The sequence below is a fragment of the Parus major genome, chromosome 6 (genome assembly GCF_001522545.3).
Source record: "Parus major isolate Abel chromosome 6, Parus_major1.1, whole genome shotgun sequence".
Lineage (NCBI taxonomy): Eukaryota > Metazoa > Chordata > Aves > Passeriformes > Paridae > Parus > Parus major.
The window spans coordinates 8,996,692-9,015,701 of NC_031775.1; the positions used below are offsets into that span (position 1 = coordinate 8,996,692).

Here is a 19,010-nt window from a genome sequence, read left to right on the forward strand (position 1 = left end):
AGTTACAGCAGAGGGGAATGTGTTTAAAGCCTGTTTTACACACAGTTCGTCCCTCCCCTTCTACATTGTCACTAGTACCCAGCATTGCTCAGATGTCTCTAAATTTGGACCTGATCTTCAGTCAGAACCTCACATCCTGAAAAGCTCAACCTCAGATTACAGGCTTCTGCTGGCTTTGGGGCGTGCTTAATTTTATTTTTCCATTGTTCGTTTTTGTCTTTCTTTATGTGCACTATCTGTTTTTATCTCACTCTGTTGTCAGTGCTTTCTCTGCTGATCTCTACTGCTCATGTAATTTGTTGCTTGAAACTCAACTCTGTCATCAGCGTACAAACTGTTCAATTTACTTTATGCATTGTTTTCTGGTTCAATTATGAATTACTAAATAGTTTAAAGATGTCCTTTGTTCATGTGGGTCTTTCATCAGAGAATCTGAAGCTTGGGAACTGCACAGTAAAAAGCCATTAGCACCCCTTGTTTGATGTTGCTTTTGCAGTCAGTAGAACAAGATTGATGAAATGTTATGTTTGGCCAAAATTGAAGTTTTCATTTGGAATTCAGTGTTGAGAGAATGGATTGTCAGAACCAATAAGTTTTCCTTTGCTTGGGATATGGGCATGTGGTAGTAATTAGCAGTATAAGGTCTTTAGTTGAGCAACCAAGCATAGATTCTGGCAGCAAAAATAATGAGAAACTACAGTCGTTCTATTTCCAATGTCAGAAAGTTTCCAGATAAAATTAAATACCTTTCCAATATGAAAACAGCTGAATTTCGGTGAAAGGTATAGTTTCAGCCCTTAAAACAGCAAATGTGTGTAGTTTTTTAACTCTGTCCAAAATAGATAAATATGTGGAATCTGCTTTGTAGCATCTGTGTATATGTTAAACATTGTCATAGTTTAACCCCAGCTAGCAACCAAGCCAGGAAACAGCACAACATGCTGCCTCCTAAACTCTGTGTGTGTAATAACATGATTATTAAACATTTAGGTCAGAAATTAAAAGCAGTGTATGATATGTATGTTTTGAGTTTTGCACTAAGTGACTTCAATACTATGGAGAGCCTCGCTACAGAATAGTGACTATAAAGGAGCTAGAATGTACGCCTAAGAATTATTGATACAAACTTCACTAACTAAAGAAGAGAAATAACCAACACACCAAGTTTGATCTCACATTTCATTTTGCTTTTCAGCCATAGGATATCCTATATAGGATTCATTTTGCATAATAAAGAACCTTATTTTTGTCTTAGATTAGACCCATACATATAAACTTTGGAAACAAAAGTAATTTGTAGACAATATGCAGTTATCAGTGGTTAAACTTACTAGATAATAGGTTCATTTAGTTGTGAAAGTCCACAGGGAAATTTTTAGATTTTAAATTGAATTATATATAATTCCTGCTTTGTAATATTATTGTAAGCTGACATCTAAGGAACAGGAATTTCTTTATGGTCTTTGATTGAAGTTTCATCTTCAGCTGTAAAATAAACAGCAGTTCTTACTGTTGTGTTTATACCAAAATATCTATACCAATATATTTATACAAAATGTAACTAAGGACAAATGTACATATTTAATGATGAGTAAAGAGTTTGGCACAATTACAATCACATTTTTTTTTGGCACAAAATAAACAACCGAGCAACCAAAAAATCCCAACAAACAAACAAAACACACATGCTTCCTTACACCCTGTCTACATTTAGCTCTTCTTTTTTAAAGCTTTTAATTTGACCTTGTTTAAGGTTTTTCTCTGAATTATTTGTAGAATTCATGAGCTAATATTCAAGGGATCATTTTAAATTGATGTTTCTAAAGTGAAGTACCATAAAAGGATGAAAAGGTACCTGCCACTCTGTCAGCATAGCTGCTTTTAGAATAGAACATTAAGCCTGCAGGTTTGTTCATGAATTCATACCTCTGGAAGGCTGGAAGGGTCATTGATCACTTTGGATGGATTTCTAAAGTGCTGTAATTACCTGCTTTTCTGTAATGTTCAGGCTTTAATTATTTTGAAGTAAGGCTTTTTTTCCCAAGAAAGTCTTGCATTTGGATAAGTGGATTTATGCTGTAGCACTATTTTTGTGATGTTTTGGAACTTACACAATTGGTTCCAGCCAAAATAGGACTTTAAAGATCATCTGTGCTATTTTAAGGAAAAAAAAAAACCACAAGTTTATTTTGTTTATTTGTTTAGAATATTCATGTTACTGAGGTGTGGTATGTGGTGTGATTAAAGATCCAGATACATTTTACCTCTACTAATTAATAATTAAAATTTTATTCTTTATTTACGAATTTACTTTTGAATCAAGATTGTTTTTGTTCCATTTCTGTAATTGTGTTTGCATACTATCAGACTGGATTTCAATTCTGTGAAATATTTTCCAGTTGAAGATATTAACTTACTGTAAATCAGTGTGCACAAAGCTCTAGAAAGCATATGGAAAGAACATTTGTAAACTGATAAATTCAGCCTGGATAACTTACTGATTTTTTTCAGTCTTTACATTGAATTAATGACTTCTGATTCCATGGAGTACATTTTTTTGTCTTTTTTATGCAAATTTTTTGTCTTTTTTATGCTGTCAAATCTGATGCAGAGTCTTTATGAGGGCAGAAAGTAGAAGACAGCTTTCCATGAATAGGTATGGCAGAGAGAGCAATGACCTGCCCTAGCAGGGAGGTTGGTCCAGAAGAGCCACTGTGGTCCCTTCCAACCTGACCCATTCTGTGTTTCTGACTGTGTCTGTATAAACTGCTCGCTTTGTCACCATAGCACAGGTTTATGGTAGACTTCATTACAGATTCAAAAGATGTAAAAATAAATTATTCAGAGGATATTTATGTTATTTATTTATTTATATTATACTATATCCAGAGGATATATATATTATTATATATAATAATACAACTATTATTATAGTTAATATATAAGATTAAAAATGCATTTTGATGAAATCACAGTCCTTTACTCTATAAGGTATTAGAACCTCCTGTTTCTCTTCCCTCATGATCTGCTCTGCTTCCCAGAGATTTCTTCAAGTTTCTTAAATTTACAAGCTATAAATTATCAAATCATCAACATATCAACAGAAATAATCATCTGTTAGAAATTCCTTCCAGAAGGGAACATGGGATTCAATAACTAAACTTCACAGAGAAAAATAAAAACTGTAGACAGATAGATATGGTAAACAGAAAGACAAACAGATAATTTAAGTTGACAGGCCATATTGGACTCATTAGACATTTGAATTTCATTACAAATTAGAAAAAAAAAAAAAAGAAAGAGAAATGGCTTAACCAAAGAAAAGGTCCATTTGCTGCAGTAATGAGAGGCATAGCTCCAAAGAAAGTGACATTAAATTCTTATATTAAATAATTTGATGCAATACGTAAGATATTATTTTTTCAGTGGGATGAGAATGTAATAAGAGAATGTGACATGGATTACATTATGATCCCAGGGGTGTCTCTATTTCCCCATCTGCTAGCCATTCTTCTAATCCCACTTTTTCAAATGAAATTCCACTTAGCGATAAAGAAAATCTGATGAGTGCTAAATAGACTGACAGATAGAAGAAATAGGACAAACTTTTCTTTTCAATTTTGTGTGCATATTGAACTATATCCATTCTTTTGAAAGTAAGAAAGGCAATGTGGGAAGTGACATATAAGAACATTATGACTTTAAAATGTGTATTTGAGGTCTCATATCACATTCCATTCCTACAATAATAGTGCTTATTTTATATTTCTATTTGAAGTAGTAAAAGTTCCTTTTCTCTGCTTAAACTTTTAAAAGACCCCTTTTGGAATTGACATCAAATAGCAGTTGTTTCTGCTCAAATTTTGACCCAAGAAAGACTGAATCTGATTTATAAATCTGCTGATTTACCAAATTCTACAAACTATACAGTCCATGGCATTCCAGGCTGTGCAATGTGAGATGGCAGAAGTGATTAATTGATCAGCAAGTTTTAGAGACTTCTTGCTTTCACTCAGGTTCTGTTGCAGAAAATTAGTCATGACATTTTGGGATGATTTCTGTGGAAAGAAATGCATTGGCTCTGCTTGTGGATAAAATGCTCAAAAATCTGAATATCTTTTCCTAGCTCCTGCATTGCTTACAATGGATTTCATTATTTTTTGACTCATTGAGCATTTAGAAAACCTGTAAGGTGATTTGAAAATGAGTAATAATGGGGCAAAGCAATGTATTTAATACAAAACACTTTCAGTTGGTTTCAAAAGTAAAAGCAGGATGGCTTGTGTGTGTGATATCTGCCACACAAAATGTTACAGAAATGAAGTCCAGGGTGTGGAGGGATTAGAACAGTTGATTAAGGTCTGTTTGCAAGTGAGATGCTAATGCTGGAGGTGTAGGTTACCCCTGCATTTTACTGTAAGCTTTCTAGTAGGGGCTCCTTGTGCATGCTATTCAGCAGTTTTTACTCCTGTTTATAGTAAACTATTCACTTTTGTCTTCTGGTGATAGATGTGTGTTATGCCTAAATGTTGTGATATTTTTCATAAAAGCAGAAATACTCTAAATAATATTGCCATTCAGACTGAATGAAAGGATCAATATTCATCCTCTAAGCTATAGTGGAGACCTCTTAACTAATTCAGACCCTGGAAGAAATAAATCCCTGTGCTTTCATTTTATTATTGCTGGTTTGGAGGTGTGTATCAAAGAAAGAATATTAACATTTAACTTGGTTTATAGAGAAACATTGTAAAATTCCTTAGATCATGATCATAAAAATGCAAGATAAATTCATTTAGCTGTAGCTAAGCAAAGTTTAGATAAACAAAGCAGGCCAGAGTGAGTCCTTTAGGATAGCATGTCATTGCAAACAGACTTGGATGAAAGCTCTAATGTGCAGTTTAAACAAAGAAGTGTGCTATTTATCCTGGATTAAAGGAGCTGAAATGCACTCTTGTATTGGTCACAAAGTGACTTAATATTTGCATCAGAGAAAATTTCAAATGCCTGACATTAACAATTTCCTATTTGTGTTAATCTGATGTAGGATCCAGTAGGGTTCCACTGATCTGTACTGTGCACCATATACTGAATAGAGCTTTTTGAGTGCTTCTTGGTATTCCCTAATCCCTTTTTCTTTATTCATGATTTAAGAGAGACTCCAAAGGCATGGAACATGGTGGAAAGAACAGATATTTTCTGTCAGAATTAAGCACAGCAGCTGTACAAGTACACTCTGGTTCCTAAATAGCTGGCAGTTGAAGCTATCAGGTCCAATTTACAGAATTTAAAGGTACCTGAGATATGTTTTCACATACTGCAATTACATATCCTCTGGCAGTATGGCCATATGCTTGTATACTTTTAATACTGATACATATTCTAGTGTTTCCAACACTTATTAGAACTGCAACACTTTTGAGATCTTTAATCCTTCAGGAATAAAGAGAATAATAAAAATCTACTTTTGAACAAACAGTTGTAGGAGAAAAAATGTTAAACTTGCTTGACAATCAATTTTCCTTTAATGTTTTCTGCTTGTCTCCTTTTTACTGGAATATTTATAGATGGAGAATCAGATTGAGAAATTAGCTTCCAGTTTAATTACTTTTTTTTTGCTTTACACATTGGCTACATAAGAGATCCTTAGAGGACCATCATCCTTGGGCTCAAGTCATCTGTGAAAAAGAATGGGAAACACTTCAAATTGTGGCTGCACAGCACTTACTACTCGAACAGAGTTAATCTGAGAGGGGAGTTTAAACTGAAATAAGAGAGACACACAGAAGCACACACATGGAGTTCTGAGCTGAAGTATCAGAATCCTGAGTAATGTTTGGTAAATCACAAAAAGCACAAGCATCTAGAAACATACTGTAAACTGGTATGTTTAAGAATGCATATCACTAATAGATAAACAAGCAGACCACATATACTGTCTCTGTTGACATTTATTGACTTTTTTTAATAAGGAAACATGGCTGACATCCATAATTTCTTTGAGCAAAACCTGTGAGACTTTACAAGCTGCTGTCTGCTTCAACCACAGCAGCCTGCTCTTGGTATATAAAGAGTTTAGATGGTCAGTAGATGAAAGAATGATCAGAATGCTAAGCAGAAACACCACAAAAAGATCTGAGAATATGTATTTGATATGAGTATCATAATTTTATAGAGGCATCTAGATCAATATGCACCACACTTCCTTTAGTTACTTGACAAGTGAACACCAAGTATTCAACTGAATACTGAGCAGAATTTTGTGTTTATTATTTTTGATTTATTAGGACAGACCAGTTGGAGTGAATTTTTTCAGGTTCTTTATACTTGTTCCAATACAATGGATAATTCTTGCAAAATAAACAGGCAAAAGATTTGTGTATTGTGTTCTCTGAAGGAAGAACCATGAAAAGATCCTTTTTATAGAATCCCATTCACAGTGGATCTGTTTTCATTTACAGTGCTATTTACATGGTTCAAGTGTATGTTCTCAATTATCTCATGCCAGAAATCTAGATGTTTTAACTTTTTCTCATTTCAGTGCTTTCCTTACTGAAACAATTTGTCTTTTAGTAGCTTTGGATTTTTTATCGACATTTTTGTTTACTTTATAAGAAGCTGGAGTATTATTAGTAAATGGATCATTATGTCAATATAGAGTGGAAAAAAATAGGTACTGTAGAGCATTTCAATTATGTATAATCACAGTTGAAACCAACTGTATACATCTGTGCCAATTCTTCATATTTGAAATAGTTTCATATTTTTTGTATTTCTCAAATTGATTTTGAGAATGCTAAATATATATAGGAGAGGATGGATTAGTCCATCTTTGTTGATATAATATGACTCCTGATAAGCTTTTGATTCTTTGTGAAAGGTTTCTTTTACAGCATCACAATCATGTAATATAGATTCCCACTGGTATATTAAACCAATTTCTCATCTGATATGTGTACCAATGACAACTAGTACTTAACATAAACCTTAGTCCTCCTAATTACCTATCAGTAATAAAAATGTCTAAATTCTTCAGTCATGTTTTTCGGTATGGCAAGGGACTTTATAGATTTTGCTTTTAAAGCATTAATAAATAAATAAATAATAGTAATAATAATGTATTAGTTCTGAAGTTTTTCATAAAGAAAAGCTTAATGCAAAAGTTAGATTTTTTTGTTGACCAAATGAATTTAATTCAATGTCTTTCTACTAACCAACTCCACTATGTGGGCTTTAGTTTCTCAGCGCATGGAAAAAAATGTTTGTTTAAAAAAAATAATTAAAAAGCAAATACAATGGTTACTGAATCAAACAGAGGAAGTTATAAATCTTCAAATCATATGCGGGACAGATTGGAATATTATAAGCTCTTCATGTTTTCTTGAATAATATACCTAATAACTCACTATGGGCAAGTAGGAAATCTATTTTCAAATTCTTTTACTGCTAAGCAAAAATATAATTTATGTTAAAGGGAGATTTTCTTGGTGGGAGTTTTCTTCCAAAAATGGATGCAAGTACCTTATCAGAAAATACTCTTTGAAAGCTAGGAGGTTTTGTTGAAGTGACTGTTCAGGACACTGCCTTGCACTGTAAAAGAGTAGCAAGGAAGAGAAGAATAGATTGTGTCCAACTCCAAAAATGAGAGTATGAAATGAAACCACATTGCAGATGCCTTTTAACACTCCAAAAAACACTTAGTCCTGATACCCAAATGCAAGAGTTTTTGGAAGCCAAATGTTTTATTTTCCCTGGAGCTGATTGCTGTGAGTCCATACTCAGTGAGAGTCATAACAGGAATGTCCCAACTGCATCTGCTTTTAGCAGGAGCTTTTTGCAGCAAATAACCTCTGGAGGGATCTCAGAACATGAATTACCTTGTAATATTTTGGTACTCTGATAATTTCTTCTGCAGTACAGTATTTTGGGTTGCACAGCCATACTTTTAAAATGTGGACTCTAATTAATGACAGAAAAGAACCCATATTAAGTGAAATCAGCCAGGGAGGTAATCAGTTTTCTCCATAGGAATGCAATGTAGCAGAAGAGCTTTCAGGAAGAGACCCATCTAAAGCTAACAACACTGGATCTGTACAAAGGACTTCCCCTAAAATCAGGACTTATTTCTGCTATCAAAATCAATGCATAAGCTATCTAGATGGAAAGTTCAATTTCTTAATTAGTAATAGATGTAGACATTTGATGAAAGTAATAGCTATAGTTTAAAATTGGTCATCTTAGAAAATGTGCACAGGCAAAATTAGAAATACAAATTATTATTTTCAGCTTCTATTTCCCTGGGACTTGGTGGGTTTTTGGTGCTAGATGGTTTTATAGTCAGGAAAAGTGTTGTATACCACCAGACAGAAAGAACTTCCCTATAAGTTAGTGTAATGTAATGTACCAGACAATCTGTTCAGAATTTACATCAAGTAAACCCCTAAGGTTTTAAATATCTCTTCAGAATCTGAAGCTTTCTGAGGTTTTCCATTGCTGTTTTATGAATAACAGTGTACTAAGTCATACATGTACACCTCTGGCAACGCAGGCACGTGGCCATCAGGGAAACAGGGGATCCTGCTGGTGGGAGCAGTGGAGGCATGGCTCTCCCCAGCCTGCTGCAAACTCTGCCAGGTTGCAAAGCTCCCAGAGGAAACCTCCGCAAAATCCCTCACCCCAAGGAAAAAGGCTGACCTGGTGTATTTTATGTCTTGTTTGCTGATACTGTGCTTACCATCTCATAAAAGAGGAAAGCTTTGAATTGTGTTTTTGTGTTTTTAAGTGTTTGCAGTTCAAGGACATTTATTGCACCTTTAACTCATGGTTAAAAAGAAAAATAAAGGTAAAGCAGAAACTATGAATAGCAAGTTCAGCAATGAACATTCATATATTGAGTCCTACGTTAAATACAAACCAGCATGGCCAGAATCTCTTAAAAACTTCTATTTCTTGCCAGTTAAATAAAATGAAACAAATGAAATGTAATATTGTTGTTATTTCTAAAATTGCATTTGAGTCCTGGTGATGTCATTAAGTACTCATGTAGAAGGAGTTATCATATTTCAAAATAATTGTTTAACAGACTGTGCTCTGCCAGAAAAGTGATAATAGTAAACAATGACTTTTTGTTGTAAAGCACTGTCCTTCTAGGATTTATGGTAGGAAAAAGATTTCTTTTCTTGCTGCTTATGGCCTATAATTGGCAAGTTTTGCACTACCTTCCTTGGCATGAAAATGTTGCTTCAACTGTAGAAAAATATTAAATCATTCTAGAGAGATTTGCTGTCATAACCCAAAAATTTAAACAGTAAATCTCATTAGAGGAGTTAAAGATATTGAGAAAGATGTGTGAAATGAAGAAATATGACTTTGAAAGAGACTGGTTAATACAGTGCATAATAATACAGTTAATAAGTGATCCTAATTATTGTTAAATTTGGAATACAACATGGGCAAATGGCTTTACAGGTGAGTGCATGTACATATATACTACATTTGCAGTTACAAAAAACCTTTTGGAATTGCTGTTTTTCTTCTCTGATTTCGTGGAATGGTATCTAGAGAAACATCATGAAGAGACTAATGCTTTTTTTTTCTCAATAAGTTATCATTTCCATCCCTGCTTTCTTGCTTGCTTGTTGTACCTTCTTTGCAAGATTAACTCTGTATTTTCTGTAACAGGCACATAGTTGTCTGTGGTCACATAACACTTGAAAGTGTGTCGAACTTCCTGAAGGACTTCCTGCACAAGGATAGGGACGATGTCAATGTAGAAATCGTCTTTCTGCATAAGTGAGTAATCTTTCAGCATTGCTCTTGTCATCTGTTACTAAAACTCATTAAGTTAAGCTGTATCTTCTGGGAAGACAGAATATTTAAAACTCCATAAAACCATAAAATCAATATTTGCGTTTATGTTTATTTATGTCTTGAGAGAAATTTTTTCCCCCTGCATTTTCCATAACCCCCTACTAAGTATATTTGTTGCAAGCAGACAGACTTCAAATCCAGTTGTGTTGTCTCTGAGGTACATTGCTAAATGCATAGTTGAAGTGGGGATTGGATTATGAAATAAAAAATATTGAAATGCAAATAAATACATCAGGTTTTTTTTAGTGGTAAATATTTCTAAGAAAACTACCAAATTGGCAACATCAATAAAACTAATGAAAAGTATATATGTTGTACAAACTCAAGGTATCTGAAAATACCTTTTCACCCTACTGAAATCAAAAACTGAAACCTCACCATACTAGATTTCTCTAGGAGAAAATGCTTATTTCAAATTGCAGAGTATTTATAAAATGAAAAATGTAGGTGCAGGATCAGTTTTAATATAACAGATACTTTACAAATCTATTGATGATAGAAATTAATTTTTTGTCATGGTGATAATCAGTACTGCTCTTTATTGTGTTACATACCTACACACACATAGGAGCTTGCATTTTTCTGATGTAGAATTTGGAAAGGTGTCTTAATGAGGCTGGTGTTTCTTGCAGGCTCTACATGATGTGTATGTTAATATAATTTAATAAATAATACAATGCCTAATAGCTATGCCTAGGGGAGGAACTGCTAGAAAAAGCCATGTGATAGGAGACAGTATCTTTTCTGTTCTGTAATGGCATCTGCTTAGACGAGTTGCAAGTTATAAATAAATAATATTTTTGCATTCAGCAATGAATTTGTGCAGTTTTGTCAAGGAAAATGATTAAAAAGTTAAGGAATCATTTGTGATGACTTAACAGTGGAAACTAAGAATCAGCATCATTTGCACAATTTTTTCATCTAGTCCTTTCAATTTGAACAAGTGATGATATCTTCAAGGAACTACATCCTTTTTTTTTGCATTCCCTCTCTATGTAATAACAAGTGACTGTGAGAGGAAATTGGAGATCAGGATTTCCGCAGTGAAAATATGTGGTAGGAATCAGGAAACTGCACATTCACATGAAATGAGTTTAGCACCTTGCTGCTTGTTTGTGCCTGTAGCTATTAAATCCCTTCTATTTTAATGAGTGGCACCAGAAAATATATTTACAATGTTGGTCCACGTTATGTAATTGACTGTAATCCATTTAATTTTTCTTTTATTTCTGGCAAAATGAAATGAGACAGAAAGTCACAGCATCATTATGTTTGTTTTAATTGTAGCTCATACAGGCCACAGGGTCCCTGTCTGCTTTCTTTTCCTGATTTTTAGTGATCTTGCATTGAGCTGTTTTATTCAACACAGTCAGGCATTGGGGGAATGATGGGACATACAGAGGATGGTTTTGGTACTGTGTAATTCCTGGGTAGAATGCTGGGAGAGGATGTTTTCAAATGTTTGCATCCATACTTCTGGATTCACATCCCTTGGAAATGTACACAGGATGGACGAGGAGAGTAGCACAAGGTGGGCCAGAAGCACAGCAGACAAAAGCAAGGTAGTGTTTATCTTTTAAGCCAGGCAAGCTGTTTCCACACCACAGAAAAAGAATCAGCAGATGTCTGGATATCTAAAATGAATAAATGGGTGGGGTTGTAAATGCAGGAAATGGAGCAGTTATGGAAACTGACTTCTCATTTGCTCTTGTGTTTCCTTCCTCTTTCCAATGCAGTATCTCCCCTAACCTTGAGCTGGAAGCTCTTTTTAAACGACACTTCACTCAGGTGGAATTTTATCAGGGTTCAGTCCTTAATCCCCATGACCTGGCAAGAGTGAAGGTAACAGCTCTGTTGTTCTGTTCTCCTGCTATTTGACCTTTTTCTAAGTATTCCTTGCATTATTTAGAAAAAATCCTGCTAAAGCCCTTCATGTAACCCCAAAAGAGTGTTTTTCCATCTCTATTATCTTAAGCAATAAATTATATCTAACCTGGTAAACCTTTTTTACCCATATCTTAGATCTTCAAAGCTGCAGCAACAGTGACATAAGATACATTGTCTGCCATTCCATTCAACTCTTTATGAATTTTTCATTGGTGTTTCTCAAAAGTGTGTTTTACATTAATGTTTGATATAGCAAGATATTGTCTTACAATAATTGCTTAAAATGCTGTTATCTTATCAGAACAATTAAAAAAATATTTTTTCACCCTCCAAACCCCTTTTCTGTTGTCTAGAATCCTTAAAGAAAAATGTGAGATTTTTGGGAGATAAAATGAGATAGTTTTGCTTATTTAGATATTTATTTTTTAGACTTTCTAAAAAGTAAAATATTTCATTCTCTTAAAGCATGAAGCTTTAAAAAAAAAGCAAATTTAAAAAACTTAAAAGTGCAAGTTTTCATATACATTGTTAACTTTTTTGTTTCTTTTCTCCCCAATGGAATGTAAATTGGTTACTTAAGCCAAGAATATTTTAGTACAGTGTTATTAACACTTTCTGGAGTACTAATCATGTTTTTTGTCCATTTTGACTGCAGAAATTGCTTAAGATTTTTGTAGCCCAATGCGCACTGTTTCAGTTCATCAGAGCATGTTCTAATTATGACCATAAAATCGCGTGTTCTTATTTTGTGTTCTGTATTCCACCCTTCTTTGTGTTGATATTTCATTGTATACACTGGAAAATACTTTTGTCATCTGCTTTGAGTTCTGTAAAGCTCAGGTTTGTGTGAATCTAGAGGTCCTGTGAATAGATCAGTTGTCCTCCTCTTGCTTTCTATATCTGGTGCTCAGATTCTAAATTGGTTCAGCCATCTCTTCCTGTCTTGAATAGTAAGGCACTTAAATTCCCAAACAAAGCTGCAGGACTTGTGAGAGCACTGTACTGATGTAATGAATGAATGAACTTCCCATGAATTTAGAAGTCCAAATTCCAGTATCTGGTTACAAAAGATTAACATTACCGCCTCTGTGGTCTAGCTGATCCAAAGTAAGAGTCGTCAATTGAACTGCTGAGCTGCTCTGATCATCATAAGCAAATTTCAAGAAATTCTCTGTGTCCATGAGAATGGTCATAATCACTGGCATGAACTCATGTTAGCCTAGAAACATTTTTGATTAGCAGTATTGAGAACTGACACACTCATGCAGCCAGTGCTGGATTCCCTGGTAGTTTATGAGGAAAGAAGAGCTGGAAAGAGACGTTGCTTTATATGTTTCCTTTTTCTTTGGTGTCTCAGATAGAGTCAGCAGACGCGTGCCTAATCCTTGCCAATAAATACTGCGCTGACCCAGATGCTGAAGATGCCTCCAATATTATGAGGTAAACTCTGCAGTTTTTAATAGCTTTTTGGTTCTTAACTCTGATTAGCTAATTTTATATCTGATCTGTTGCACTTAAAGAACACTGTAGGGTTTTGAGGTTTTTTAGAGGACAAATTTAAAGATCCTCACAAAAGTCCAGAGGTGAGAATACCCTAAATTCCTACCTCAACTGTTTCATCTGTCTTTAGTGTGTCAGATGAGACACTTGGAGCACAGGCTTTGGCACTCTTAGTCACTTTGCAGGAGCTAGGGTTTGAGTATTGCTCGGTGAAGGCAGAGAGGAAAGGGAGCGCTGCAACAACGCATGGTGTGAGTGCACGCAGTGCGGGGCTGCTGCCAACAGTGGGGCAGAAACACCTCCAGCCCTTCCTTCCCTGCTGCTCCTTGGTGGATCTGCTCCTACAACTAGTGCACTGCTCAGGGGATAGCAAAGCATACAAGGGAGTTGTCTCCTCTCTCCATCCTGCTTGTTTTACACTGGAGACCGATCATTGTTTTGATTGACAAGGCATTTACGACATTAGGGCGACCAGATCTCCTGCTTCCCTCCTTGTAGTCTCTGAAGGGAGGAGATGGAACAGTCAGTCAGTAGATGGCAGCTAGAGTTACAACAAACCTAAGCCATTCCATTTTTTTGTTTTCTTCATGCAATCCTAGTTTTAATGAGACCGATCTTCTTTTAAAAACTAAAATCTCAGTCAGTGATTGATTAAAAGTTCTCTAGAATTGGATTGGCCAGTGTTACAAACAGATTTTACTGGCTTGTCAGATGTTTGCGTGTTGTGTATTGAAGGAAGGGGAGAAATAAAAAAATGCTACTAAAATTGCTCTTCTGGGAAAATACCACTGTGTGCAAGAGATGTAGCTATTTGAGAAAGACACAAGGCTAAAATATACTTAGTTTCATTTTACAAACATGATTTGAGTTGTAATGCAAGAAACTTTATTTTGATATTGATTGCATAAATACATTAAAAATATTCCATTCACAGATTGATGCATTCTTAGTAGATTTAATACATTTAATGTAATAAAATGCAAAAATTGTAACATAAGAGTGGAATTCTCTTGTGTTTTCTCACAATTTAAGTTAAAAAATTTAATGTTTAAACAGTTCAGCAAGAAATGGAAAATTAGAAGAATGACTTGTTAAAATAATGCAATTTTTTTAATATTTCCTGTTCTAGCTTTGATGTGCTTAAAAGCACAAGCCAGACCAGAAGTTTACAATATATGTTCTACAAAACACCAATGTAAACACTTACAGCATTCAGTCTTGTGAGACTAATGATTTCATAAGTCAGATTTCTTTTCATTGTTTTATCTTCTTTTTCTATCTTTAGTTTTTAAATACAAGAGGTTGTGGTTTTTTTGGCTGTTCATCTCTTTACTTTTGCGCAATGCTTTCTTATAGCACACTATCAGTTCATGCATTTCTCAAATATTTTTCTTTCCAGCCACTTAAAATCTGTACACAATTGAATATATCTTGGATTCATTAAGTAATTTAGAATGCAGAAAATGTGAGGATTATGGAAGTAGCCCCATGTTTTATAAATTCAGCATTCAGCTATCAGTTTTTATATTGATCTTTGGATAAATCCATCAAAATTAAGATTAATTTGCATGTGTAACACAAAATCATTATTCAAGGTGTTTAGATAGGATGAATGTCTAGAAGCTATAAATAAATAATATATGATGGGACAGGAAGAAATTGATTTTTTCAGGCATTTATTGTTTGGAAACTTTATCAAGTATGCTGATTCAAAGACACAAAGATAATCACAGAGGATGATGTAACAATTCCAACTACGATATTTTCCTAACAGAATGAGTATCTGAACAGAGCTGCTAAAACACGTGTCTTTTTCTGCAAACTCCATAAGAGCAAACCATTCAACTGCACATTTCCTGAGGCTTATTGCTTTCTAGTACTAGCCTATACAATTCTTACCTCAGTGTGACTGTGTGTAAATATTTCAAAGGTTTGACATCAGTCTGTTTTACAAGCAGATGAATAAAGGGGTACAGCTTTAATTGTGGGACTTGACAAAACAGTAAAATAGAGGTATTTGGATACATTATCCAAATACCCTATCAGTTAAAAGTTATCTTAATAGGTTTTTCCTTCTCCTTTTAGAGTTATTTCCATAAAGAATTATCATCCGAAGATAAGAATTATCACTCAGATGTTGCAGTACCACAATAAGGTAATGTGATGGTCACTGTTTCTGCTCACAATATTTTGCTGCGTTGCATTCACTCATACATACGTTTTCTAGTTCCTGTAACAGCAAGAATTTTTCTTCAGTTACAAAGTAATTTAATTTTTTTATATATGCAAGGGACTTTATCAAAATCATGACATTTATTAATTGCCTGGGATCTAATTCTCAAAGCTACAGGGTCCATAGTTGTTATTGACTCCAGATGACCTTTCACCACTTAAATTCTGAAAGTTCTGCTCTTATTGGAGGTTATTATGATTTTTTGATTCTGGCACAACCATGTAGACCTGAAATTGCCAAGTAGTGAGTACAAAATAAATAAATTTAGGTGTTTTCTAATATAAAACACAGCTCAGTTGTGGAATATGGTACTAAGAGTATTGTGAAGTTCAAAATTACAAATCCACTTTGGAAAGAAATTTGAAAAAACATTTTGATGGTAAATTTGTGACCTTTATACACAATGAAAGTCAATTTATTGAATCTTGAGATGAGAAGGTCCATAAACTGCTGACTTACAGGGTTATGATGGAAATATCAGATAACACAGTACTCATATGTGACCTGCTTCTTTTATTAGCTCTGAAAGAATCAACCACTGCCCAGTGTTTGAGAAAAAGCTTGACTGGCTAAACCTTCATTCAATAAAATACACAAAATCTGGTACCAGGAAGGTTTCATAACAACTCCTTATACCTGTAACCTGTTGCTACAAGAGCAACTACTGCTCCTTGTTACGTCCTCTTCCCATTGTTATGGAAGAAGCCTGTCTTTATAGAATCAAAGCAAGGTGTTTCTCTGCTTTAAACAGCCACAGAGGGGAAGTTTTTTTAAATGCTTCAGTTTGTTTGCTATTCCAATAGGTATGTCTTCAAGAATAGCTTTTATCAAAGTGCTGAACTGTGGAATTAACTTAGGAGGGGAAACAAGGAGGAAAGACTCTGTGCTTCCTTGTATCTATGCAAATGTAAAAGTTACGTTAGAGAAAATCCAACAGAGTTAAGCCAATAACTGAACAATATTTATACTTATCTAAGTGATCTGTTTCAATACTTCAGATGTGTCTTACTCAGTTATTTTCTTCATTCTGTCCTTAGAAATAGCATTCTTAGAAAAAAAATTTTGATTTTCACTGTCAAGTACTGTTGATCAAAGTGGAAGAAATGAAATAGAAAAGACAGATGTTGTATATGTTTCTAAATTATGGTATCCTTTAAAGGTTTCAGCTTCAAATTAGTTGTAATCTAAGTGTATTAGTTTCCTGATGTGTGTTCCTTACCAGTCAGACAGTAGCTCAAAGTGCTGTAAAGGGAACATGCAGAAGGGAAGGAAAGCTTCTCCATATTCTGCTTGCTCAGCTGTGAGGACAGATTTGACAGAGTGCCACAGCCAGTATGTCTTGAGAAATGTAGGATTTTATCTCTAGTAGGTAAGAGTGGAACATTTCTTAGCATAGAATTAAGCTCTGAAACACCTGAAGAATGAAGAGTAGAAGAATTTTTCTGGCTACTCAGAAAAAGTCAAGTTAAGAGAGAAAGTCATTCACTGCTATCTTCTATTTCTGGTTCTTTACCTGTGGGATATTTTGTTTGTTTGTTTATTTTCCAGGCCCATCTACTAAATATCCCAAGCTGGAACTGGAAAGAAGGGGATGATGCAATCTGTCTTGCTGAGCTGAAGCTGGGTTTCATAGCCCAGAGCTGCCTGGCACCGGGCCTTTCAACAATGTTAGCCAACCTCTTCTCTATGAGGTCATTCATAAAGGTAATGCCTTATCTCATTAGAACATATTAGTCTGCCATTCAGGTAGTCTGAGACTGGAGTAGAGAACATGACTCAAATGTGAAACAGATAGGCATTAACAGATTTTGTAAGACTGAAAAATACCAGCACACATTTCCATGCTAAATTTTTTTTCTGAAAATTGTGCAATAAGCCAGGTTCTATCAATTTGTGGGGGTTTTTTTGTTTTTTTTTAAAGTTGCTGCTGCTAAAACAAAAATACAATTTATCTAAGCCCCATGTAGCAGCAAAATGCCAAGAAAAAGGGACTGGTCATTTTGGTCTTTTACATCCAGAGATTAGTTGACCTCCGACTGTGAGTGAATAAGGAGCATGTGTTAGAACTGAGGCCCAAACTTCCCACAACATCACTCATGTATTTGTTTTTCCTCAGTCTAAGAGCTCTTTTGGACTTAGATTGCAAAATTTTAACCCAGTTAGACTTCTGTGGGAGCTGTACTGGTCCACTGGACCAAGGCTTTGATTGCAGCAATCACTGCATCCTTCCTGGTGCGTTTCAGGGACACTGAATCCAAACATAAAGGGTGGCAGTTTCCAGTCTCATGGATGTTATTAATGGGATGGGAAACACTAGAGTAAAAGGTATGCCATGGTCCACTTCAAGTCCATTGTGCCAGTAAGCTAAAAATAAAAATACCGTCATGTCCTCAGGTAACAAAGCCAGGACCCTTCTCTTAGAGGGGAATACCTTGGTGCAGGACAGTGAGTCTTTATTTGCTTCTTATAAAGTCCTGGAATTTTTATGAGGGCATCCTTAGAAGACAGCAGGTTCCCATGTGTTAAAAATATTTCATACTATTGCATCAAAAAAGGCCAGTTTTCAATATAGAAACAGGTCTGGGCTCTGCACTTTACCACCTGCAGTTACACTATCTTCATCTTTATTCATGTTCTAAAAAAAAACCCCAACTGAAAGAAGCAAAAAAAAAAAAAAAAAGTTGTTTTACCTCAGCAAACCAGGAATCTGTCTGTGACTCCTCAGTTTATGGCCAATTGGATATTAATCCTTTCTACCTATATCCCAGAAGAATGTATCAGTTGTGAACATCATTCTCCTTACCAGTCAGTTTGGTCTCTCCCACTCTTGCCTGCTGTGGTGACTCTCAGGAGTCTCAAACATTTGTAACAGCCACACTAATGTCTGCAAAGTACTGAGGCAGCCTGTTGTATGAACTCACTCTAGGAACTAGAGTACCTGTGAAAATTTTGTCTACCTTCTGTCTTTCCAGAATCAGAAGGGGTCGATTTTCTCTTAAGGATATCCAAATATATGGGTATCCTCAGAAGCCTCGGTCGTAATTCAAGCTGTTTTAATACTGGTTTTAAACAGTGACAAAGTGGAGAGATTCACAAAATGACAAAGTGGACAAATGTCTGACTGTGGGGGAACTGTACTAGAAACACACATGTTTATGGCCTGGGTTTTTATCTAAAAACACTTGAAGTCAAAATCTGGATATGTACAGGTACCATGTTTCCAGAAGATAATCTAACCACTTCTGCCATTATCTTAGCCACCTATGTTTTCTTATTTTATAACACGTCTATAGTAGTTCCAGTACAGTTACAGATTCAATCTCATTGATGAGCAGTTTTAAGCTGAAGGCTCAACTTTGCAAGGCATTACTCAAATTACATCTGAGTATTTCTCTGTACACAGAATAAGCATAAAAATGGCAATGAATTTGATTAGGAGGAAGCTGTCATTGTTAGTTTTGCTCTTGTGTCTGATTAAATATGGTTATAAACAGAATAATGTGCAGACATACCCTAACTT

General features: G+C 34.9%; 1 protein-coding gene across 1 annotated transcript in view; it reads left to right on the forward strand.

Annotated features, from left to right (window-relative positions):
* The window catches only part of KCNMA1 (potassium calcium-activated channel subfamily M alpha 1), a 255,043-nt gene that overhangs the window by 103,895 nt on the left and 132,138 nt on the right, over window positions 1-19,010 (forward strand). Inside the window, exons 9-13 of the mRNA XM_033515702.1 lie at window positions 9,682-9,792; window positions 11,607-11,712; window positions 13,115-13,197; window positions 15,343-15,412; window positions 17,039-17,194. Of these exons, the coding sequence (XP_033371593.1) occupies window positions 9,682-9,792; window positions 11,607-11,712; window positions 13,115-13,197; window positions 15,343-15,412; window positions 17,039-17,194 (526 nt within the window). The remainder of the gene's footprint in view (window positions 1-9,681; window positions 9,793-11,606; window positions 11,713-13,114; window positions 13,198-15,342; window positions 15,413-17,038; window positions 17,195-19,010) is intronic.